The sequence below is a fragment of the Raphanus sativus genome, chromosome 6, assembly GCF_000801105.2.
Source record: "Raphanus sativus cultivar WK10039 chromosome 6, ASM80110v3, whole genome shotgun sequence".
In the NCBI taxonomy this organism is placed as follows: Eukaryota; Viridiplantae; Streptophyta; class Magnoliopsida; order Brassicales; family Brassicaceae; genus Raphanus; species Raphanus sativus.
Genome location: NC_079516.1, coordinates 11,635,858 through 11,659,816, shown reverse-complemented (window position 1 = coordinate 11,659,816; position 23,959 = coordinate 11,635,858). Strand labels below are relative to the sequence as shown.

The window sequence follows — 23,959 nt, the reverse complement described above, 5'->3', positions numbered from 1 at the left end:
ACTTTTAAACAAATATATTTAAAAACTTCAAAAATGAACTCATAAATTTTAACTTACTTGGAATTCACAACTTTTGTTGACAACGTTTCATTTGAACTATCTTCTAAAAATTTGTAACCAAGTAACTTCGTAGAACTATTTATTTTCACTATTTTATTATCAATTAGATTAGTGAAAATTTTACTTTCACAAAAGTGTGGACATGGACTATTTATACATTTTTAAAAGTTCCTTTGAATAGTCATATCTTTTTATTTAAATAATCGTATTTTTAAATATAAAGAGTTGCATCTTTTATTAAAGAAGAGACACAATTTTTTACAATAGTTGCATCTTTTATGTAGGAACAGATACATCCTTTTATGAAAAGACATCTTAATGAACAAACACAACTTTTCATAAAATTTGGGAAACCTATAAAAACACAAACCCTTTAGAATTAATCAGGATTCCTATTATCAATAAACAGAATTGAAAAGGTACTAGTGGTAACATATGCAACATTTTAAAAGTTAAACGGTTAGAAGTGAATGGAGATACACAATAATAGAAAGCTGCAACCGTAGGGCTTTTACAACAAATCGAATTGGAAATGTATGAGTAGTAAATTATGCAATTTTTAAAAAGCTAGGCGGTTTATAAACAAAAGGATGCAACTTTTTGTGACATTCTTCACAACTCTTGAAAATGAAAAACACAACTCTTCACATTAATTGGGAAAATCATGCTTGAGAAAGCCATGGACACTGGCTACTTTCGATATTTTGAATATCTTCTAGAAATTTGTAACTAACTAATTGTACGGAACTTTCTTTCTTCACATTTTATTTGATTAGTGAAATTATACTTTAAAAGATATGGACAAAAACTATTTATAGATTTTTAAAATTTTATTTGAATAGTCACATCTTTCAATTTAAGGATGGTTCTTTTGAAATGATACTAATATGAATACTCATAATTTTTCAATATGAATAGTCACATGCTTTCACTATGAATAGTCACAATTTTCCAATATAAATGATCACATTCTTTCAATATAAACAGTTATTTTTCATAAAAGACACAACTTTTAAACAAATATAATTTAAAAACATCAAAAATGAACTCATAACTTTTTAACTTACTTGGAATTCACAACTTTTGTTGACGACGTTTCATTTGAACTATCTTCTAAAAATTTGTAACCAAGTAACTTCGTAGAACTATTTATTTTCACTATTTTATTATCAATTAGATTAGTGAAAATTTTACTTTCACAAAAGTGTGGACATGGACTATTTATACATTTTAAAAGTTCCTTTGAATAGTCATATCTTTTTATTTAAATAATCGTATTTTTAAATATAAAGAGTTGCATCTTTTATTAAAGAAGAGACACAACTTTTTACAATAGTTGCATCTTTTATGGAGGAACAGACACATCCTTTTATGAAAAGACATCTTAATGAACAAACACAACTTTTCATAAAATTTGACAAACCTATAAGAACACAAACCCTTTGGAATTAATCAGGATTCCTATTATTAATAAACAGAATTGAAAAGGTACTAGTGGTAACATATGCAACATTATAAAAGTTAAACGGTTAGAAGTGAATGCAGATACACAATAATAGAAAGCTGCAACCGTAGGGCTTTTACAACAAATCGAATTGGAAATGTATGAGTAGTAAATTATGCAATTTTTAAAAAGCTAGGCGGTTTATAAACAAAAGGATGCAACTTTTTGTGACATTCTTCACAACTCTTGAAAATGAAAAAGACAACTCTTCACATTAATTGGGAAAATTATGCTTTGAGAAAGCCATGGACACTGGCTACTTTCGATATTTTGAATATCTTCTAGAAATTTGTAACTAACTAATTGGACGGAACTTTCTTTCTTCACCTTTTATTTGATTAGTGAAATTATACTTTAAAAGATATGGACAAAAACTATTTATAGATTTTTAAAAATTTATTTGAATAGTCACATCTTTTCAATTTAAGGATGGTTCTTTTTGAAATGATACTAATATGAATACTCATAATTTTTCAATATGAATAGTCACATTCTCTTCACTATGAATAGTCACAATTTTCCAATATAAATGATCACATTCTTTCAATATAAACAGTTATTTTTCATAAAAGACACAACTTTTAAACAAATATAATTTAAAAACTTCAAAAATGACCTCGTAACTTTTTAACTTACTTGGAATTCACAACTTTTGTTGACAACGTTTCATTTGAACTATCTTCTGAAAATTTGTAACCAAGTAACTTCGTAGAACAATTTATTTTCACTATTTTATTATCAATTAGATTAGTGAAAATTTTACTTTCACAAAAGTGTGGACATGAACTATTTATACATTTTAAAAGTTCATTTGAATAGTCATATCTTTTTATTTAAATAATCGTATTTTTAAATATAAAGAGTTGCATCTTTTATTAAAGAAGAGACACAACTTTTTACAATAGTTGCATCTTTTATGCAGGAACAGACACATCATTTTATGCAGGAACAGACAAATCCTTTTATGAAAAGACATCTTAATGAACAAACACAATTTTTCATAAAATTTGGGAAACCTATAAAAACACAAACCCTTTGGAATTAATCAGGATTCCTATTATTAATAGATTTTTAAAGTATGTACTTTTTAAAAAGATTGTAATGAAATATTATTATTTTATATATTTTTTTTCATTTTCTCTTAATATTTTTCAAAAATGATTTTTAATTTTTTTGCCGGATCGACGGATCAAATCGAATATCCAGTAAAAATACAAATTTTTACAGATATCCGTGACACTGAATATCTGAGAAGTTACAAATCAAATTGAAAAATCCATTATCCATGCGGAGCGAAGCGGATCACAAATATCTTTAAAATTTCAGATATCCACTCTAGCCATAGACAAAAATATCAAAACCGAAAAACCGAATCGGAACCAAACAGAAATACCCGAAACTAAAACCGGACTAAAATCTTAAAATACCCCGAATAGTTTATATATTTCTATATCCGAAAGTCCGAACTGGAACCTGAACCGAACCGAAAACCAAACTTCGGGTAAAAAGGGAACATTGTTACCACCAGATCACATTATCTTTTATCTACTCTTTTATATTATAAATATATGATATTTCTAGTTAGATTGATGAATAATATATGATATTATAAATACTTATAAAATTGACATCTTAATAGCTTGAGCTCTAGTTAGATTGATGAATATGCAAGTATGTAAACCACTAGACCATTTAGATTAACATGTTAATCAAAAATATTATGCTTATATATATTAGATTCACATATTAAACATGTATCCAGAACGGATCGGAAATCGAAGCGGAACCAAACTGGAACCGAATTGAAATTTTATAAGTACCTATTGAATATAAGAATGATATTTTTCGATATACTGGGAACCGAATGGTTCCTACCTGAAACCAAACCGTGCCGAAGGCTAATCCACTATGTGCCCACCCTGATGTTAACTATAGCATTAGTGTTGACTTGTTCATATGTCTTTAATAAGTTTGACATGAGAACTCCAAGTTCATTTCCTTCAAAAGCAACCAAACGGTGACACAGGGAAGGTCATACTTAACTAATGGTAACTCATTGCCCTACCACTCTACCAGGCTACCACCATGCATGCATGAGCAGTTTGTCTTCCTCTTTTTCAGGTGCTCCCATTTTTGTTCTTCTCACTGAAATTTATGTAAATGTATATATGTTTATATACGTATATAAATTAATATTTAAAAATTATAGTGAACATTTTTGTTTCAAAATTTTTATAACATAAATACTGTTAGTGAATATAAATTAATTTATAAGTTTTATCTATGATATTTCAGTTTTAAAATTTAAAATATTTTACATTTGTTTATCCGTTACACAAATTCTGATGAAAATCAACCTTTTGAAAGGTTTGGAACGGATTAAAACGGTTTAGAGTATTTTGTGACTGATCCTATTATCCGTAAAATCTGTATTTTTTTTTTTGATAAACCCTATCGGCTGATCCGGTCGGTTCCGGTAAGAACGCACCGAAGTGCTACATTGTGGACTAACTCCCGCGGTTCAACGGTTCAACGGACACCATGAGCTCCGAGCGGACTCGGGTCGAACGGGCCATGAGATCCAAGTTGGGCCACCACACTGCCTGTCCCGAGTTTGGAATGCCTTCCGACTAATGCTAGGGGGTAGACAGGCCGCCTGTATTTCTGCTTACCAGGTAAATCAATTGGGCCAAAGCCCAATTGACAGACTTCCCAAGAAAGTGTTGTTAACAGCAAGGGAGGAGAATCGAACCCATGACGTGGGAGTTGCACCCTTAACCAAAAGACGTCCTACCACTAGCCCACCACTTTGCGGGCAGTAAAATCTGTATTTTGGGAGTGGTAGAGGAAAAATCACTCAGATCCTAAACTTCAATAAACTTTGAATGGATCATATGATGCTCTTATGAACGCCAAACTTGCCGAACATCATATGCTATGTTCTTAAAAATGTAGACTAATGATATTAAAGGTTTGTGGAAATGGATTGATTGAAAGGCTGAGAAAGTCATGGAATATGAAACACAACATCTTGCTTCTGGTAGGTTAGGGATGAATGATGATAACAATTAACTAATTTTGAATTATGAATAGGAACACGTATCAACACATGCAAGTTAGTTTCATCTCGTGCGTCAAGAAAAGTTCAGACATAAACGGAAAAGAAAAAAAAAAGGGAAGAAGAAAGATGAAAGGTGCAGAGAGCATTACATGCCACCATTCTTACACCTTGTCGTTCTTGCTCGTACTGATTCTACAATTCAATCCTACCCTTTCGATCGACGTCAACACTCTGTCGTCTACAGAATCTCTTACAATTTCAAGCAACAGAACACTTGTTTCTCCAGGTGGAGTCTTCGAGCTTGGTTTCTTCAAACCTTCGGCGGCGCTCCCACGTTGGTATCTGGGAATATGGTATAAGGAATTCTCAGACTCTGAGAGAGCCAAGGCATGGGTCGCCAACAGAGACAACCCTCTCTCCAATTCCATTGGAACCTGTTGGGGATGGATTGTCACCACCCACAAAGCCCAGCGAACAGGAGGCCCATTACCATCAAGGAGGGAGCGGTCGGCTCGGCGTCGGCTCCTCGACTGACCCCGACTCGGCTCGTGACTACTTTAGCTAGAGGACGAGCAGCCGAAGCGAGTAACCAAACAGCTCGGGCCGAGCAGTCATCCCGATTGGGCCTGTACATCGAAAAGCCGAAAAGCCCATGACCAAAGGGAAGCGAATTAGGTCGAGACTAACCGACCTAGGAGACTATATAAGGAGTTGAGGACGAGAAGGAAGGGTTATCACCACTTAGACACACAGACTTGCGGCTAGAACTAGGGTTTCCATTACTCTCTTTGTATCTCGCCGCTTTCTCTTGTACTTCCGGCTAGGAGCTTACCGAGCATCGACTAGCCGGCTTTCTTACTCTTGTACCCTCGTTATTCCGACTCTAATAAAACGTCTCTGTTCATCCCACTCTTGAGTTCTTTTACTTTCTGTCGACCAAACTCACCTCAAACAATTGGCGCCCACCGTGGGGCCGATCAGAGTAACGTTTCCTAGACCGATATGACGATTGGTGACTCGAATCCCGGCACTTCCGGCGAAGCGTCCGAGCTTACGCCTCCGCCTCCTCCTCCCTTTCTCTCATCGGACTTCATGAGCTCCGTGATGGCACGTCTCGCACATCAAGAAGAAGTTCAGAAGACGACGAACGAGCAGCTCGCTGCCCTTGTAGCTGCTCTCACCGCTCCTGCTGGGCCCACAGACCGTTCCCAGCCCGTCTGCCGGCATCTCTTCCCTCCAACGCCGGCGGAGGACCGCGCCGTCGACGAATCTGACCCAAACGGACCCCCTGCAGTCTACCCTACTCCGACAACAGCAGATCCGACGACGATTCGCGAGATCGCTGAGCTCAAACTGAGCCTTCAACAAATAAGCTCGCAGATCCACCAAGCGACGAGTGCGGCCCCTCAGATCGACAGCGTCATCGCCTCTACTTCGCGCTCGCCCTTCGCTAGCGAGCTAACCAGGGTCCAGCTCCGCAAAATAGAGAAGCTCCGCCTCCCCGAGTACAAGCCCGGTGGCGACCCTGTCGAGCACCTGACAGCCTTCAACATAGCTATGGCCAGAGCTCGCCTTTCCGACGAAGAAAAGGACGCGGGATACTGTCAGCTCTTCGTCGAAACCCTAAACGAACAAGCGCTAACCTGGTTCTCGCAGCTCAGCGAGAACTCGATTCGCAGTTTCCGAGACCTCTCAGCTGTATTCCTCAAGACTTACATTATGTTCACCAAGCGAGCAGCGACCGCTTCCAGCCTGTGGAATATGGCGCAAACGAAGGACCAAAGCCTCAAGGACTACATGGAAAAGTTCAAGACGATCGTTTCCCGAGTCGACGTCCCTGATCACATCGCTATAGACGCTTTGATGAACACTCTCCTCGTCAACTCGAAGTTTCGTAAGGACCTGTATTCCAACCCCACGACTTCGCTTCCCGATGCTATTGCCCGGTCTCACAATTTCATCCGAATGGAAGAAGACACCAAGGCGATAATTCGGAAGCAGAACGCTGCCAAGCCGGTCGCAGCCAAAAGTGCGGGTGCTCGGCCAGAGCCACGCCAGCACGCGCCAGCCGATAACGGCGGTAAAAAAGGAGGTCTCCTCTACGTCGTGGACGAGAACAACGCCCCTGTCTCAACCATGGTCATGCACGATAAAAAGTGGAATGTTTACCAGCGAGAGACCGACTCCCCAGAGGCATCTCCCAGTACCTCGAGTGCTGGTGTCGTGGCTAAAGTCGATTCGGCCCCAGGACCGACCAGAACTCCCATCGATCTCACGAAGCATTGCAAGTATCACGACGTGAAGGGACACGACACGACCGAGTGCAAATCTCTCTACGCCCAGTTCCTCTCCTCGATCGAAAGCGGGGATTACAAGATCCAGCCGCCTAAACCCAAGCCAAAAGGAGAAAACAGCTGGAGCAGGAACAAAGACAAGAAGGCTCAGCGCAAATCGCAGGGCAAGAACCGTAAAAACGACAAACAGTCGAAGGATACGGAGAAAGCTGCCCGAGAGACCGACGATGACGACGACTCGGCTGATGACGATCAGCCGACCAATCGCCAGCGCATCGAAGTGATCCGCGCCCAACCGCGAGGAGAGAACGAATCCGTGTCCTCGTCCGAAGAAGACGACGACACTAAAAACCTAGACAGCACTACGGACCTCCGATCCCTCCTCGAGCGAAAGCTCCGACCCACTACCGTAGAAACACCGGTCTCCACCGATCTCCGCCTGCAGATCGACTCAAATCGGGCCGCGAGAGCTTCGGCGCAAGAGTCCTCTCACCAGCAGTCCGCTGAGAAGCCGAACTGCGATTTGCGAGACAAACTCAACGCGAAGATCGGCGATCTGCGGACAACCCTCAACCGCAAGAAAAGGGATACTGCCGAAACGAGTAACGACCTTCGCGACACGCTCCGTGCAAGGCGCGCGCAGACCCGTCCCTGAATAAATGTTATCATGGGTGGGTCACCCCCTTGCGGTGATTCGGTTAGAGCAGTCAAGGACCATCGAAGGCAAGCCACCACTTCCCAACGCTGGCCCCAGAAGCAAATGGACGATCAGCCGATTACCTTTTCGTCTGACGATACATTCGGCGTGCACCTTCCTCATAACGATCCTTTGCTCGTCGTGCTCGGTGTCGACAAGTTCGACGTCACTAAAGTTCTTATCGATACCGGGAGCTCTGTTGATATCATCTTTCGCGAAACTCTCGTGAAAATGGGGGTCGATCTCAACGACGTCAAGCCTTCTACTCGGACCCTGACAGGATTCAACGGCTCGTCAGAGGTAATCGCAGGCACGATCCGCCTCTCGGTTCATGCATGCGGAGTCACGCGAACGTTCAAGTTTTCTGTGGTCAGCTCCAAAGCTCCTTACCACGTTATACTTGGCACCCCATGGCTACATTCGATGCGAGCAATCGCATCAACGTACCATCAGTGTGTTAAGTTCCCAGGATCAGACGGATCGATCAAGACTCTGAAGGGCGATCAGCAGGCCGCGCGAGATCTCCTGATCGCCACGGTTAAAATCCAGCGCTCCCAGTCATTGTCAACTCGGTCTCTCCTCCCACGAGCAAAGTCTGCCCGCAAAAGGAAGAGGTTCTCGAAGTACCAGTTGACGAGTCGGACCCGAGCAAATCAGTCCGAGTAGGCGCATTTCTACCCGACGAAATGCAGCAGAAGATCCTCGAGTTCCTTAAGCAAAACCTGTCCACGTTCGCCTGGACGATGTCTGATATGAAGGGAATCGATCCAGCTATCACAACCCACGAACTCAATGTTGATCCCAACTTCAAACCCATCCGGCAGAAAAGAAGAAAGTTGGGACCAGAGCGATCCAAAGCAGTCGCAGAGGAAGTCGAGCGTCTACTCGGTGCCGGTTCAATCACTGAAGTTCGTTACCCGGAATGGCTAGCCAACCCGGTGGTCGTCAAGAAGAAGAACGGTAAATGGCGCGTCTGCGTCGATTTTACCGACCTCAACAAAGCATGTCCTAAGGACAGCTACCCGTTGCCTAGCATCGATCGCTTAGTCGAATCGACGGCCGGTAACGAGATGTTGACGTTTATGGATGCCTTTTCGGGCTACAACCAGATCCTAATGCACCCGGACGACCGGGAGAAAACTGCTTTCATCACCGATCGGGGAACCTACTGTTATAAGGTGATGCCATTCGGATTGAAGAATGCCGGAGCAACCTACCAACGGCTCGTCAACCGAATGTTCGCCGAGCAGCTTGGGAAGACAATGGAAGTCTATATCGACGACATGCTCGTCAAATCGCTCCGGGCCGACGATCACTTAGAGCACTTAAAAGAATGCTTCGCCATCCTGAACAAGTACGGGATGAAGTTGAATCCCGCAAAGTGCACCTTTGGCGTCTCCTCGGGTGAATTCCTTGGTTACATTGTCACGCAACGAGGAATCGAAGCTAACCCGAAACAGATCTCAGCAGTCCTGAATCTCCCCAGTCCGAGAAACTGCCGAGAGGTGCAGAGATTAACAGGACGCATCGCCGCGCTTAATCGCTTTATCTCCCGATCCACCGACAAGTGTCTCCCCTTCTATGATCTCCTCCGAGGGAACAAGAAGTTCGTTTGGGATGATAAATGCGAGGACGCGTTCGTTCAACTCAAGCAATACCTAACAACTCCTCCCGTCTTGGCCAAGCCGGATGTAGGAGATGTTTTGTCTCTCTATATCGCTGTCTCCTCGGCAGCCGTCAGCAGTGTCTTGATCAAGGAGGACCGTGGCGAGCAGCGTCCGATTTTTTACACGAGCAGACGCATGACCGGCCCGGAGACCAGATACCCAACCCTTGAGAAGCTGGCTCTGGCCGTCGTCGACTCCGCGAGGAAATTACGACCCTACTTCCAGTCACACTCTATCGAAGTTCTGACCGACCAACCGCTCCGCACCGTCCTGCAAAATCCCAACAGAGCCGGCCGGCTGACCAAGTGGGCAATCGAACTGAGTGAGCTTGACATTACGTACAAATGTCGAACAGCCGCCAAATCTCAAGTCCTCGCCGACTTCCTTGTCGAGCTCACGCCAGATCTTGCACAAGACCTCGACGTCCCGAGTCCCAATTGGATTCTTCATGTCGACGGATCATCGACGAGTAAAGGATCCGGTGCTGGGGTCCAGCTTCAATCGCCAACAGGAGAACTCATCCGCCAGTCTTTCAGTTTCGGCTTCCCGGCTTCTAACAACGAGGCAGAGTATGAATCGTTGATCGCCGGTCTTCGTCTCGCCCGAGCCGTCAAAGCCAAACGCTTGAGTGCTTATTGCGACTCACAGCTCGTCGCTAGCCAGTTTAGCGGCGACTACGATGCTCGCAATGATAGAATGGATGCGTATCTCCGAGTGGTTCAAGAGCTTGCTAGGGAATTCGATTTCTTTGAACTCACCAAGGTTCCTCGCGGAGAGAACGTTTGCGCCGATGCCTTAGCCGCACTCGGGAGCAAACTCCACGATCAGGTCAAAAGGACGATACCCATACATCGGATCGATCGACCGAGCATCGACTCTTCCTCCGACGAAAGCTCTCCCATCGCTCCAATCTTTGCAACAACTCGACGATCCACCACCGATCAAACCGACACTGAGATGCCAGATCGTGACGATACCCCGGTCGATTGGCGAACCGAGTTCCTGGATTATCTCATACGAGAAGAACTGCCAAAAGATAAGTGGGCAGCGAGACGCCTGAAGAGACGCAGCGCCCACTACGTCATCATGAACGACGAACTTCACCGAGTAACCGCGAACAAAGTTCTCTTAAAGTGCATCCAGGGCGATGAAGTACGCCGAGTAATGGCTGAAACTCACGACGGAGCAGGAGGAAACCACTCGGGAGGCCGAGCACTCGCCCTTAAGGTTCGAAGCTTGGGATTCTTTTGGCCGTCTATGAACACTGACTGCGAAGCATACGCTCGTCGGTGCGACAAATGCCAGCGTCACGCTCCGAGCATCCACAGTCCCACTGAGCTGTTGCGGACATCTGCTGCCCCTTATCCGTTCATGAGGTGGGGGATGGACATCATCGGGCCCATGCCGAACTCACGCCAACGTCGTTTCATCCTGGTCCTCACCGATTACTTCACTAAATGGATTGAAGCCGAAGCGTTCTCTCAGGTAACGGACAAGGAAGTCCGCACCTTCGTCTGGAAGAACATCATTTGCCGTCATGGTTTGCCATACGAGATCATAACGGACAATGGCTCTCAGTTCATGTCCGGAAACTTCAAAGAGTTCTGCAACAAGTGGAATATCCGTCTAAGCCCTTCGACTCCCCGTTACCCGCAAGGAAACGGACAGGCGGAATCTTCCAACAAGATTATCATCGATGGAATCAAGAAGCGACTCGACCTAAAGAAAGGCCATTGGGCCGACGAGCTGGACGGCGTCCTCTGGTCGCACCGAACGACTCCTCGCGGTGCGACCAAATCCACCCCTTTCTCTCTTGCTTACGGGATGGAAGCAATGGCCCCCGCCGAAGTTAACGTGACAAGTCTTCGGCGCGCCAAGATGCCGCAGTTCGTCGAGCTTAATCAAGATATGCTCCTCGATGCCCTCGATGAACTCGAGGAAAAACGCGACCAGGCGCTTCTTCGGATCCAAAATTACCAGCACCAAATCGAGAGCTACTATAATAAAAAGGTAAAAGCGCGCCCTCTCGAGCTCGGCGATCTCGTCCTCCGAAAAGTCTTCGACAACACAAAGGAGCTCAACGCTGGCAAGCTAGGGACCAATTGGGAAGGACCTTACAAGATCACCCGAGTCGTTCGACCAGGCGTCTACCGACTCGAGACTTCCCGCGGAGAGGCAGTCCCACGAGCCTGGAACTCGATGCATCTTCGCCTCTTCTACCAATAGATTCGTCTCATCTTTTTCTCCGGCGAATGACCAACAGGTCACTGTTCGCAAAAAAAAAAAAAAAAAAAAAAAAAAAAAAAAAAACCGAGTAGATGCACCTAACCGTCACTTCTACTCGTCCGAGTGAATGCGCTACTACAGCCACTTTCACTCGGTCAAACGAACTACGAAAGGCTTGATCCTCATCCGAGGTACGTAGGCATCCCTTCACAGGGTCCAGCCCCAACCAAAACAAAGTCCAAACTTTTTTTAAGAATGACAAACAGTCACTTTCTAGAAACGATGCCAGCCCCTTTTTCAAGCGGAGCACGAGCACTCGCCCAGTCAATCGGCTGAGCCTTGATCAGACGCAGCCGAAGGGAATAACAGCCTTGCGTCACCTGTGCGTCGTGCATTGACCGGCTATCCAATGGAAATTTAGACCAAGTCTGATCGAAGAACGACGGTTTGGCCGACCAATAGTTCTCTCGATCACTGCAATGCGTCCGGAACCTTTTCCTCGGTAATTCAGTAGAACGATTAGAGATTCTCTTTGTATTTACTTAAACAACTACTTGTAAAAGTTCGTTGAATAAAGAAGATTCAAACGAGAACGCCTCTAATCCTCTTCTATCTGAAAAAGTGGGAACTCGCTGGCAAATGCGAGCAACCATCGGACTAATCCTTTCTCGGTTAAAGACAAAAAAAAATGATTTATATATTTCTAAGTTAAACGACTTACTGAAATATATAATAAATTCAGTCTAAGAACAACACAGTTTGTACAACAAAACCACCGAGAAACGAAAATAATTCATACAAAGGCTTAACGCCGAGAAACAAGGTCTTAAACAAACAAGGCCAAACGGCCGAAAAAGAGTACAACAAACATCTATAATCATCCCTCAGCAGGGGGATCTTTCTTCTCAGGAGGGCCCGAGCTGGAGACGTTGCCGGCGCTTTGACCCTTACTCGATGGAGAGGCAAGCCTGATCTCACGGTTCGGATCCGAAAAGCCTTCACTCGCGTCAGGATCGGAAGTCCCAAGGGACGAACTGTCGGAGATCGTAACCAACTTCTCCGGGACACCGGCATCAGGCGCCTTCGGGTCCGCTTCAACGGCTTTCTTGTCCGAGACTGGCGCAGCCTCTTTGATAGGAAGAGTGGCGTCGGGACGAGCAGGAGACTGTACCGTGTCGAGGAGGTCCCTAATAAATCCGTCACTCGGAGATCGGAGCGCTGCCGCGGCTTCAGAATCGATCAGCTCAAGGTTCGACCCATGCTTGTCGACCTTCTCGAGGATTTCTTCGATCACGAACCGAGACTTCAGCACCAAAGGAGACAAGGTTAGATCCGAGTCCGGAATCACGCCTACCTCCAGACGAGTCGTCTCCCCATCATAGTACTTCTCCAAGTCGGCGTACGTATCGATGGTCTCCTGAGGGATATCCTTCCCCGATTCCTTCAAAGCCTCAAGGCAGTCTCGCATCCCGCGCGCTTGACCAAGCATACACCGCGAGTCCTCGAACTCATCACGGCGCTTCTCTCGGTCCTGAATATTTTTGAAGCGTCGGGAGCATTTTCCGGTCATTGCCGCCATCACGCGGATTCGCTCATGAGTGACCTCAAGTTTGCGAGATTCCCTCAAGCGATCCATCTCCCGGGAGAAATTCAAAGCAGAAGCCACCACCTCCTTCTCGAGAGTCGCATTCTTGCCTTGCAAGTCGGCATTTCTCTTCCGCAACTCGGCTTTCTCTTTCTCCGCCTTCATTACCAGGTCCCGAGCAGACGCCAACTCGGTCGCCATGATTCCCCTCTGCTCGTCGAGCTCCTTCCTCAGCGCTTCTTCTTGGGCAACTGCTTCGTCCTTTGCACGGACTGCATCCTTCAAAGCCCGAGTCGCGCGTTTATGGCTCCTCTTCTGCTTGTCAACCAACTCGAACGCTCCTCTCAGCTCCTCATCGTACTTCCTCACTAAGACGTTCCAGTCTCCGTGGCTCTACACGACAAACCACGTAGCGTCAGCAAACGAATAAGAAGAAAAAGAGATAAAGTCAGAAACCCGACTTACCATGATGGAGGTACGGGCGGCGAACTTGTACTCCTCCTTGAAGATCAAGTCCTTGACCGGCGGCAGCGCGCCCCGATCTCCCCTAAACTGACGAACCAGGCGACCGCACTCCTGTTCGTCATGCGCTAGCGGGACCTCGCGGTCGTAAGAGAAAGAAACCCTGTCTGGACAACCCTTCTTTGTCTTCTTCCTCTTCTTCGGGACAGCAACGGTCCCTTCAGCGACCTGAGGAGCGGGTTCCTCCGGCACGACTTCACGCCCCGGGCCTAGCGATTCCCCGGAACGGGTGGCATCTACCTCCTCGTCGTTCAGCTCCTCAGAAGAGCCTCGAGGAACCATTTCGGCGGCTCTCTTCTTCCTCTTCCTCTTCTTGTCCTTCTTCTTGGCCTTTGGAGAGACCACCGGAAGATCTTCGTCGTGGCTGCCCGCAGGCTGTGATTCGGGGACCACCTCATCTTTGGAACCACCGCTCGGTTCCAGGTCCCTGCGCTCGCCTTCCTCAACAGACGAGGATCGGATCGCAGGAGAATCACCCCTTGCCTTCTTCCTTCTCCCCTCTGATCCAGAATGCCCTTGGGGAGAGGAAGCCCCAACGTTCGCTTCCTCGACAGCCGCGCCCTCCTCTTCGCGATGTCTCTTCTTGTTGGTCTTTCTAACCAACTGAGCCTCAGCGTCCGACTCAGTCGCGCTCGGATCTCCTAAATTAGGCGAGCCCGCGGTATCGGGCTGAGATTTCTTTGCGGAGCCGACCTTCTTCGCAACCACCAAACTCAAATTTGGAATAGTCCTCATCGCTCTTGCTCGGTTTATCTCCCTCTGCTCGGCCGAATTGAACAAATTGACCCTCTTCGTCTTATTCGTGACAATGGGGATCGTGTCCGAACGCCAAACCTCTGCGACGAGTAAAAGCAAAATTAGATTCCATATCAAAAGGACGTGTCAAAGCAAAGGAAAGCGCGAAAGGAAAGACTTACGCTGACTAATCCACCCGATCGATCGACTAATCCTCTGATAGGAAAAATTATTCCAATGGTCCTGTCTCTGCGATGCGATCAGACGCGCGCTCGTCAAAAAGTCCTCCTCGTACTCCGCGGTGTTCGGAAGAGCAACTGCAAAGAAAGACAAACGGGAGTTAGACCACAAGAAACGGAAAATAAAACTGACGGGTGGTTTATACCCATCTCTCGGGCCCATAAAACACGATAGCCGGTCCTCAGCGGCTCCTCGAACGCAGCCCTGTCAGATTTGACGTAGAAGTAGGACCGCTGCCAGTTGTTCGTCTTGTTGGGGTAGCCGGTCACCACGTTATAGTTGGGGCGGATCTTCAGCGAAATCAGTCCGCCCTTTATCTTCGCTGACACTAATTCCTCGAAAGCTCGGACGTTGAGAGGAACACCAGCTTCTGCTCCGATAATCGTCAGTGCCACGGCCAGCCGCCACGCACCATTCAGAAATTGACTAAGGGCGGCTCCTCGGCGCATCGCAAACGCAGTGACGATTCGAGGAATCGGAAACCACAGCTTCGTGTCGCCCTCGAAGTACGACTCGTAGACGCACTGGTAGCCTTTCGGAGGAGACCAGGGCCGCTGGTCGCTATTCGGGATTATAAACGTAACCCCCGCTGCGTCGCGAGCCCGTAGGAGTCTCGTCACCGACTCGACGGTCGACCTCGTCTTCTCGACACCCCGCCAGTCCTGGCCTTCGACGACCGAAGGACGCACGCGCTCCCGATCAAGCGGAGGTTGCTTCTCGAAGATGTTCCCCGGATAAAAGCTTATCGGGATCATCTGATCGTCAACATGATCGCGACCGTCGTCGTCCTTCCGCGATTGCACTCTCGATTCCGAAATAAGAACGCGCTGCGCACGACTCAAGTTCTCTGTATCCATCATCGCCTCGCGATGAACCGCCTCTTGGCTTCCTTCAGAACCACGGACCGTCTCTAAGTCGTCACCAGATCCCGACGAGGCCGCACGCATCTTCCCCTTTTGTTCTCGAGAAAGTTTCTTATTTGTCGACATTACCGAGTAAACGATAAAACGAGAGCAGAAGAAAGAGAGAGAAGCGACTTAGAGAGAGAGAGAGAAAGTACCTGAAGATTGCGGAAGAATGAGAGATCTGAAGGAAGATCTCTTATTTATAGGGAAGGGGACGCGCGCTCAACGAGGCGTCATAATTAGCCCTAAACGGGCCTAAATGGGCCTCTAGACGGGCTCGCGCGTCGGTCTCAAGCGCGACCTTTCGGTTTCCCGGTCCGAAACCTAACGACGCTTCGGCTTCCCGATCCAAAACCTAGTAACGGTTCAGCTCCCTCACTACAACTGGCGACGTTTCAACGTCATATCACGAATCAAATGCGATCAGACCCCCGGTTTGGAAAGACCGTTGTTCGGCATCAATCCAGACGATTTATACCGAACAGCGGAAGTTCTTTGGCGACGGTTCGACGTCATATCACGAATCGAATGCGATCAGACCCCCGGTTCGGAAAGACCGTTGTTCGGCATCAATCCAGACGATTTATACCGAATCGCGGAAGTTCTTTTCTCCAGACAATTTTTGGCGGAGCCGTCAAAATCAACAACGAGTCTCCTGTTCTTCGAGCCCTAAAACAACTAGCTCACAGCGATCGTTTACTCGACCGACTATGAACTAGGGGGGGACTTATTGTTGGGGATGGATTGTCACCACCCACAAGGCCCAGCGAACAGGAGGCCCATTACCATCAAGGAGGGAGCGGTCGGCTCGGCGTCGGCTCCTCGACTGACCCCGACTCGGCTCGTGACTACTTTAGCTAGAGGACGAGCAGCCGAAGCGAGTAACCAAACAGCTCGGGCCGAGCAGTCATCCCGATTGGGCCTGTACATCGAAAAGCCGAAAAGCCCATGACCAAAGGGAAGCGAATTAGGTCGAGACTAACCGACCTAGGAGACTATATAAAGAGTTGAGGACGAGAAGGAAGGGTTATCACCACTTAGACACACAGACTTGCGGCTAGAACTAGGGTTTCCATTACTCTCTTTGTATCTCGCCGCTTTCTCTTGTACTTCCGGCTAGGAGCTTACCGAGCATCGACTAGCCGGCTTTCTTACTCTTGTACCCTCGTTATTCCGACTCTAATAAAACGTCTCTGTTTATCCCACTCTTGAGTTCTTTTACTTTCTGTCGACCAAACTCACCTCAAACAGAACCCTCAAAATCTCTGGCAACAATCTTGTCCTGCTAGGTCAGTCTAATAACTCTGTTTTATGGTCCACGAATCTTACTAGAGGAAATATTAGTTCTCCAGTGGTAGCAGAACTTCTTTCCAACGGTAATTTTGTAATGAGGTACTCCAACAACACTACAAGTGGATTCTTGTGGCAGAGTTTCGATTTTCCGACGGATACTTTATTTCCGGAGATGAAACTAGGTTACGATCGCAAAACAGGGCGCAGCAGGTTCCTCACGTCATGGAGATCCAAAGATGATCCCTCAAGCGGGAATTTCACGTACAAACTCGACACTAGAAGGGGTTTGCCAGAATTTTTCGTGATGGCTAACGATTTTGAAATATATCGGAGCGGTCCGTGGAATGGAATCGAGTTTAGTGGCATACCGAAGGCGAAGGATCAAGGACTGAGTTTCATGGTTTGCAGTTATACGGAGAACAGCGATGAGGTATCTTACACGTTCCGTATTGCCTCCCAAAGCTTCTTCTACTCTAGATTGACAATCGAGGCCTCTGGGAACCTCGATCTATTCACGACGTCGTTCCTGTCATCTCGATGGAGGGCTTTGAGAAATTTACCGGTTGACGAGTGTGATTATTATAATTTATGTGGTTCTTATGCTTATTGTGAAATGAACTTAACCTTTACATGTAAGTGTTTCCAAGGGTTCGATCTTATGAACCCGGAGCAGTTGAACTTGACAGAACGATCAGGTTTTTACTGTATGAGGAGGACACCGCTGAGCTGTAGCGGAAATAGGTTTTTAGTGATGAAGAATATGAAACTGCCAGATACCAAGATGGCGAGTTTTGATCGGAGGATTGACTTGCAAAAATGCCAAGAGAGGTGCCTTAGCGATTGTGACTGTACATCTTTCGCGGCTGCGGATGTTCGTAATGGCGGAACGGGTTGTCTCATTTGGAGGGGCGATCTGAATGATACCCGGATTTACTCCCTCGCCGGTCAAGATCTTTATGTCAAAATTGCTGCTGTTGATACAGGTTAGCTCAACTTCTTATACAAAAAAAAAGTTATTTAATAAATACTGAGATATCTATTGTGCACCTAAATATATTTAAATATAAATGAATAAGAGTATTAATAAATTCTATATAAGTAATTTATTTAATTAATATAGTAAATAAAAAAGTTTTTAGTTTTATTTTTTTTGAAATTTAGAGGAATATTTTAAGTTTGAATAATGCCTAAATAAGAGTTTAAAATTAATCATTTTTCTACTTTTATTTCAAAATAATAATTATCTGACCTATTCATCCAAAGAAGTAAATAAACAAAAGGCAAAATATTATAGACTAAATTTTTTTTTTATTGAACAGTGTATACTAACAGTGATAACTAAAATCCCACTGATAGCAAATTTGTATGGAAATATTATGCTAGAGATTTTATAGTGAGATCAACCCTATTTAAATAGAAGTTCCAACTTCTTTCATTTGTGATTCATATCAATATTTTCAGTAATACGTCTACACTTACGCATATAATATCGGTTCAGTTAACAAACAAATTTTTGGCATCATTAATAAATCACACACTATGACCTGGACTTACGATCATTGTGTACTGGGCTTAGGATAATTTAATTTAAATGTTAACGATCCATTGCTTTATAATTATGATCAACCTCAAGAATTTTAAATCCAATTTTGAATATATTTTAGTAGTTAAGAGAAATATTTAATCTTTAGTGTTTATATTTACAAGAATATTCAGAACCTGTATTTGGTTGCAACAATAATATCTATACTCCTAAATATCTATTCTACTAAAATATAAGTCATGACTTCTTTCATGTATATTTTTTTAAAAAATTTGGACTATTCTAAAGAAATTTTATTAAGTGCATTGTATTAAGTCTAAATATATAGAATCTTTGAAAAAAAATTAAACATAATATCTTTTGATATCTTTTGATTTTAAATATAAATATATAAAATTTAAAAATTCTAATAAACCTGTTTAAAAGTATTTTAACAAGATCTTAATTTTCAAAAATAATAAATATATCCACTAACTTCGTAATTAGTTTTGAAATATTATTATACATTAATATCTTTAGTTTTCGTGTATAAAATGATAAATAAAAATCTACATATTTATATAATCATAATCAATCATATTAAAATAAAATTATTATATTAAGCGAAATATGATCAACGTATATTAAATTGATAAATGTATATTTCCATAAGTATAAAATATTTATTTCAAAAATATAATATATTGGTAAGACGAGTTAACATTAGCAAGCTATATAATTCATGTATAAAAATTAACATGTACTCCCTCCGTTTCATATTATTTGTCGTTCTAAGTCTTTGCACACAGATTAAGAAAACATTTAATTTTACATATTTCCAAAATAAAAATACTATTACCAATACACATCAACCAATATAAAAATAGAATAGAGAATATTTTCAATAAATTTTGCATTGAAAACCGAAAACGACACTTATTTTGAAACAAAAAATTTGCTCTAGAACGACTTATAATTTGAAACGGAGGGAGTAATCATTAAATCTAATAATATAAAATCATTGTAACTACTTTAATCATCATATCTTTTCATTATATATATGTATATGTATGTATATTAAAAATTCTTAAAAATCTGTTGCAAAATATTTTAACAAAATATTAATTTTCAAAAGCTTTATTTAACTATTTTCACTAATTTCGTTATTAGCAATGAACTATTATTATGCATTAATATATATATATATATATATATTCAGTTATCGTTTATAAATTAAAAAATAAAAAATATATCATATTTTATATTATTTTATAATCATAATAATCATGTTAAAATACAATTATTATATTGATAAATTTATATGATTAAATTTTTTTAAATTGATTCATTTTTATATTATGTTAAAAATATAATACATGTCTAAAAATTAACATTCTTAAACTTTTGTATATACAATAATATATTATCTAAAATGTATAGATATAAAAACTATTACTAGAAGGAAGTCAAGCTTTGAAGGACAGGTTTTAATTTATCATAAATTAAATAAAAAATAAAATTTAAATATGTTATTTTATACATATATTAATTTATTTAATTAATAAATGCAATATATATATATATAATAAAATGCGACAATTAAATGTGAAAAATTCAAACAATTAATTAATTACAACACGTAAGTTATAAATTTATTATAATCAAATAGTTATATAAATATTTAAATATAGGATAAACATTAAAAATATATTCCATCAATGATTTAAATCAATATCTATGTATATAAAATTGAAAACAAACATCCACGCAACTGGTCTAGTTATATTTAAAAAATAATAATAGAAGATACATATACAAATATATGATACTATAAAATACAAAATAGTTCCTTCAATGAAAAAGATCTAAATAATACAGAGTTATTAACCTGCAGTTTACATGCATGGATAATATTATATATATAATCATATTGAAATATTTAAAATATTTTTATGTGGTCACTAAACAAAACTATTTAAACATGAATTATCGATGAAACTAGTTGGCTAACAACTAGTATTCCCTTTATTTCATTTTATATATTATTTAAAGTTCTTGTCACATACTCAAAAATCATTAGTTCTCTACTATATCCTTAACAAATACATTTTTATTTGATATTTTAATTAATAAAGTAAAATAGGGATCAAAAATAGAAAAGTATCGAATATATAAAAATATAAAACAATACTTATAATGAAACATCTTTAAAACCTTATTAGCCTTTGATCCGTGCACCCGAACGGATGTTATATTTAGTTGTTATATCAATATTTATTATTGTTTAACATATTTTTATATTATGTGTTGTTTTGTAGATATAGTATTGTACTTTGATAAACAAATGAAAGTAATATATTTAGGGCTAGGAAAAAAATCTAAATCCAAAGAAGCAAACCGAGACTGATCCTAAAAATTACTACCAAATTCGGATCAAAATTAATTAAATATCCAAACAGATTAAAAATTTTAGTAGCTAATGAACCAAAACCGAATCCGATCCGAACCAAAATATTTCAGATATTCGGATATATCTGAATCAGATTTATATACTTGAATATGATAGGTATTTTTAGATTTAATATCTAAAATATTGAAATGTATAATATATCTATTAACTATTCATCTAATTATTCAAGTCAGACCAATTATTATGTTAAGTTTAGGTATTCTGGTATATATTATTCAAATTTATTGTTATATTCTATTTTTATTTTAAAATTTTGAAACTTTTAAACTATATATGAATTTAAAAAAATTAAATGAGTTAAACGGATTGTTCGTACCAGGACCGAACACGCGCAAATATCTGAAACGAATCCGAACAAAAATTTCTAAATACCCGAACAAGGCTAAACTTTAATTCCAAATACCCGAAACCTTAATAAACTCAAATCGAACATGAATGGGTACCCGAATATTCATCCCTACATATATTACATAAATTTTTTTATATTTCATCCATATAGTCCGCATAAATAATATATATTGTATTTGTTTGTATATAACCAATTAGAGTGAATATTATTATTTTTCTGATACCAAATGTTTTTAAAAAAATGTTAAGATGATATTGTTTTACAAATGAATAATTTAATTCAAAATTACTAACTTTCATTTTTGTATTCTAATTACATATTTAAAGAGGGGAACATATGTTTATGATTGTAGATAAATAAGAAACATGTATATTAACTACAAAATGGGCCTTCACGTGTTTGTTGGAAAAAGTCTTAACTTATATAATAAAACAAATCGAAGGTCCAATTAGCAAGTTAACTACTCTAAAGTTTAAATAAATAGTCAGATGAAACAAGTTTAATTAGTTTGAGATACATATATAAAAAAATACATATATAATTATTGGATAAGTAAATTTTAGTGGCTTTTAATTCTCTCTTGTAACATGACGTTCCTCAAAGGCTAATAATAGTTGATGAGGGTAGATTAAATATCAATGGCATTCCTTAGTAATTATTTAAGAAAAATTAGGGTTAATTTCAAAGTATCCTTCGTTTTAATAGTATTGATTGATAACAACAATTAAAATAAAAGGAAAGAAGTAGTATTTATGATTACTAAATCTGTATATGCAGTTCTTTCCTCGGACCAGGAGAGAGACAGACATGGAAAAGTAATAGGTTGGAGTATAGGAGTCGGCTTAATGCTTATTCTGAGTGTTATCGTGTTCTGCTTTTGGAAGGGGAGACAGAAGCAAGCAAAAGCAGCTGCAACACCTATAGGTAAGCAAACCAGCTTTCAAAAAATAAAACCTCTATGGGTAAGGTAAGGCTCTTTTTTTTTAGAAAACACCTATAGGTAAATCAGTAATAAGTAACAACCTTCACTTTTATATTTTATTTAATCTTATCCTTTAAGTGCTCAAAATGTCAAGTGAAAAACCAAGTTCTAATGAACGAGATGATGGTATTACCAAGACGGAGAAACTTGTCTGAAGAGAACGGGGTAGAAGATTTGGAACTTCCATTGATGGAGTTTGAAGCTGTTCTCACAGCCACCGAAAATTTCTCTGAATGTAACAAGGTCGGAGAAGGTGGCTTTGGCGCTGTTTACAAGGTAGATTTATAGCCGCTTATCCCTATTTTGTTGTTTTAGCCACGGAATACTTGTGGCGCAATTGTGAATATTTTTAGTCACATTTTATGTTATTTGAAATCAAATGCTTAAGCCATTAATGTTTCTAATTTTATTGATGTAATATATGTTACCAGGGAAGGTTACTTGACGGGCAAGAAATTGCGGTGAAGAGACTATCAGAAATGTCAGCTCAAGGTACCAATGAGTTCATGAACGAAGTAAGAATAATTGCAAGGCTTCAGCACAGGAACCTTGTCCGCATTCTTGGATGTTGTGTCGATGAGGGAGAGAAGATCTTGATCTACGAGTACTTGGAGAATCTAAGCCAAAAAAAAAAAAAAAAAAAAAAAAAAAAGGAGAATCTAAGCCTCGATTCACATCTTTTTGGTTAGTGCCTCAACTCGGTCTCTCCATAACAGGCCATACATTATAATTGAGTTGATTATGTTGTGACTGTACGATGTGTAGGTTTAACCAGAAGTTGTATGCTAAATTGGCAAATGAGATTTGATATTATCAATGGTATTGCGCGAGGGCTTCTTTATCTTCACCAGGACTCATCCATTCGGATAATTCACAGAGATTTGAAAGCAAGCAACGTCTTGCTTGATAAAGATATGAATCCGAAAATTTCTGACTTCGGAATGGCTAGGATCTTTGGACAAAATGAGACGGAAGCTAATACGAGGAAGGTGGTTGGAACTTAGTAAGTTGTTCAAAAAACATCATCATATTTTGGAAGCAAAGAGTTACCCATGAATACAGCTTTAACACCTGATAGCTATTTCTATTCAATATATTTTCTATGCAGCGGCTACATGTCTCCAGAATACCTTATAGAAGGGAGATTCTCGATAAAGTCAGATGTCTACAGTTTTGGGGTCTTGCTTCTTGAAATTATAAGTGGGAAGAGGAATAAAGCGTTCAACAACTCGGGCTGTGACCATAATCTTCTCGATTGTGTAAGCTTGAAACCTCTTTAATTTGATTGTGCTGCACACACAAAATATCTGACGATATGAATAAGAAAATATTCAACATTTATGCACAGGTGTGGAGGAATTGGAAAGAAGGTCAAGGTCTAGAGATTGTAGTAGACACGGCCAACATAGATTCTTCTTCATCACCAACATTCAGGCCACATGAAATTTTAAGGTTCTTACAAATTGGTCTCTTGTGTGTTCAAGAACGTGCAGAAGATAGACCACTCATGTCAAACGTCGTTTTGATGCTGGGAAGCGAAGCAGAAGATATCCCTCAGCCTAAACCGCCAGGTTATTGCATCATTGGTAACCATTCGACTTGGTGTAAACAGCGAGACCATGAATCTTGCACAGTGAACCAGATCACCAACTCGATTATAGACGCTCGTTAATATGATAGCCTTTGATATTTATTCTTATTATTTAAGTATCGAAAGTTTCATTAATCCTCTGATACTTTAACGATCTAGTATCGTGATCTAGAGACAATTCCGCTTTAGTAATAATCTTTTTTACTCTTGTTTTTATAAGCTCAAGAACTTGGAAAAGTCTTACCGTATTGCAAGT

General features: G+C 41.3%; 4 protein-coding genes across 4 annotated transcripts; 3 read left to right on the top strand and 1 right to left on the bottom strand.

The window, feature by feature from the left end:
* Positions 1-8,302: 8,302 nt before the first annotated feature.
* LOC130495538 (uncharacterized) lies at positions 8,303-12,170 on the top strand. The gene is made up of 4 exons (XM_056986943.1): positions 8,303-8,541; positions 8,635-9,392; positions 9,639-10,510; positions 12,087-12,170. The coding sequence occupies exons 1-4, from the start codon at positions 8,303-8,305 to the stop codon at positions 12,168-12,170; spliced, it is 1,953 nt and encodes a 650-aa protein (XP_056842923.1).
* A 131-nt stretch (positions 12,171-12,301) lies between these two features.
* LOC130495537 (meiosis-specific protein ASY2-like) lies at positions 12,302-15,518 on the bottom strand. Its single transcript, XM_056986942.1, has 3 exons — positions 14,534-15,518; positions 13,560-14,452; positions 12,302-13,487 (listed from the first exon to the last, which is right to left on the bottom strand). The coding sequence occupies exons 1-3, from the start codon at positions 14,751-14,753 to the stop codon at positions 12,387-12,389; spliced, it is 2,214 nt and encodes a 737-aa protein (XP_056842922.1). The 5' UTR covers positions 14,754-15,518; the 3' UTR covers positions 12,302-12,386.
* A 506-nt stretch (positions 15,519-16,024) lies between these two features.
* On the top strand, positions 16,025-17,777 carry LOC130495536 (S-locus-specific glycoprotein BS29-2-like). The gene is made up of 2 exons (XM_056986941.1): positions 16,025-16,153; positions 16,710-17,777. Exons 1-2 carry the CDS (start codon positions 16,025-16,027, stop codon positions 17,775-17,777), a joined length of 1,197 nt encoding a protein of 398 aa, XP_056842921.1.
* Positions 17,778-21,882: 4,105 nt separating this feature from the next.
* LOC108812462 (receptor-like serine/threonine-protein kinase SD1-8) lies at positions 21,883-23,869 on the top strand. The gene is made up of 6 exons (XM_056986940.1): positions 21,883-22,054; positions 22,207-22,388; positions 22,544-22,796; positions 22,878-23,115; positions 23,221-23,371; positions 23,461-23,869. The coding sequence occupies exons 1-6, from the start codon at positions 21,883-21,885 to the stop codon at positions 23,782-23,784; spliced, it is 1,320 nt and encodes a 439-aa protein (XP_056842920.1). The 3' UTR covers positions 23,785-23,869.
* Positions 23,870-23,959: the final 90 nt, after the last annotated feature.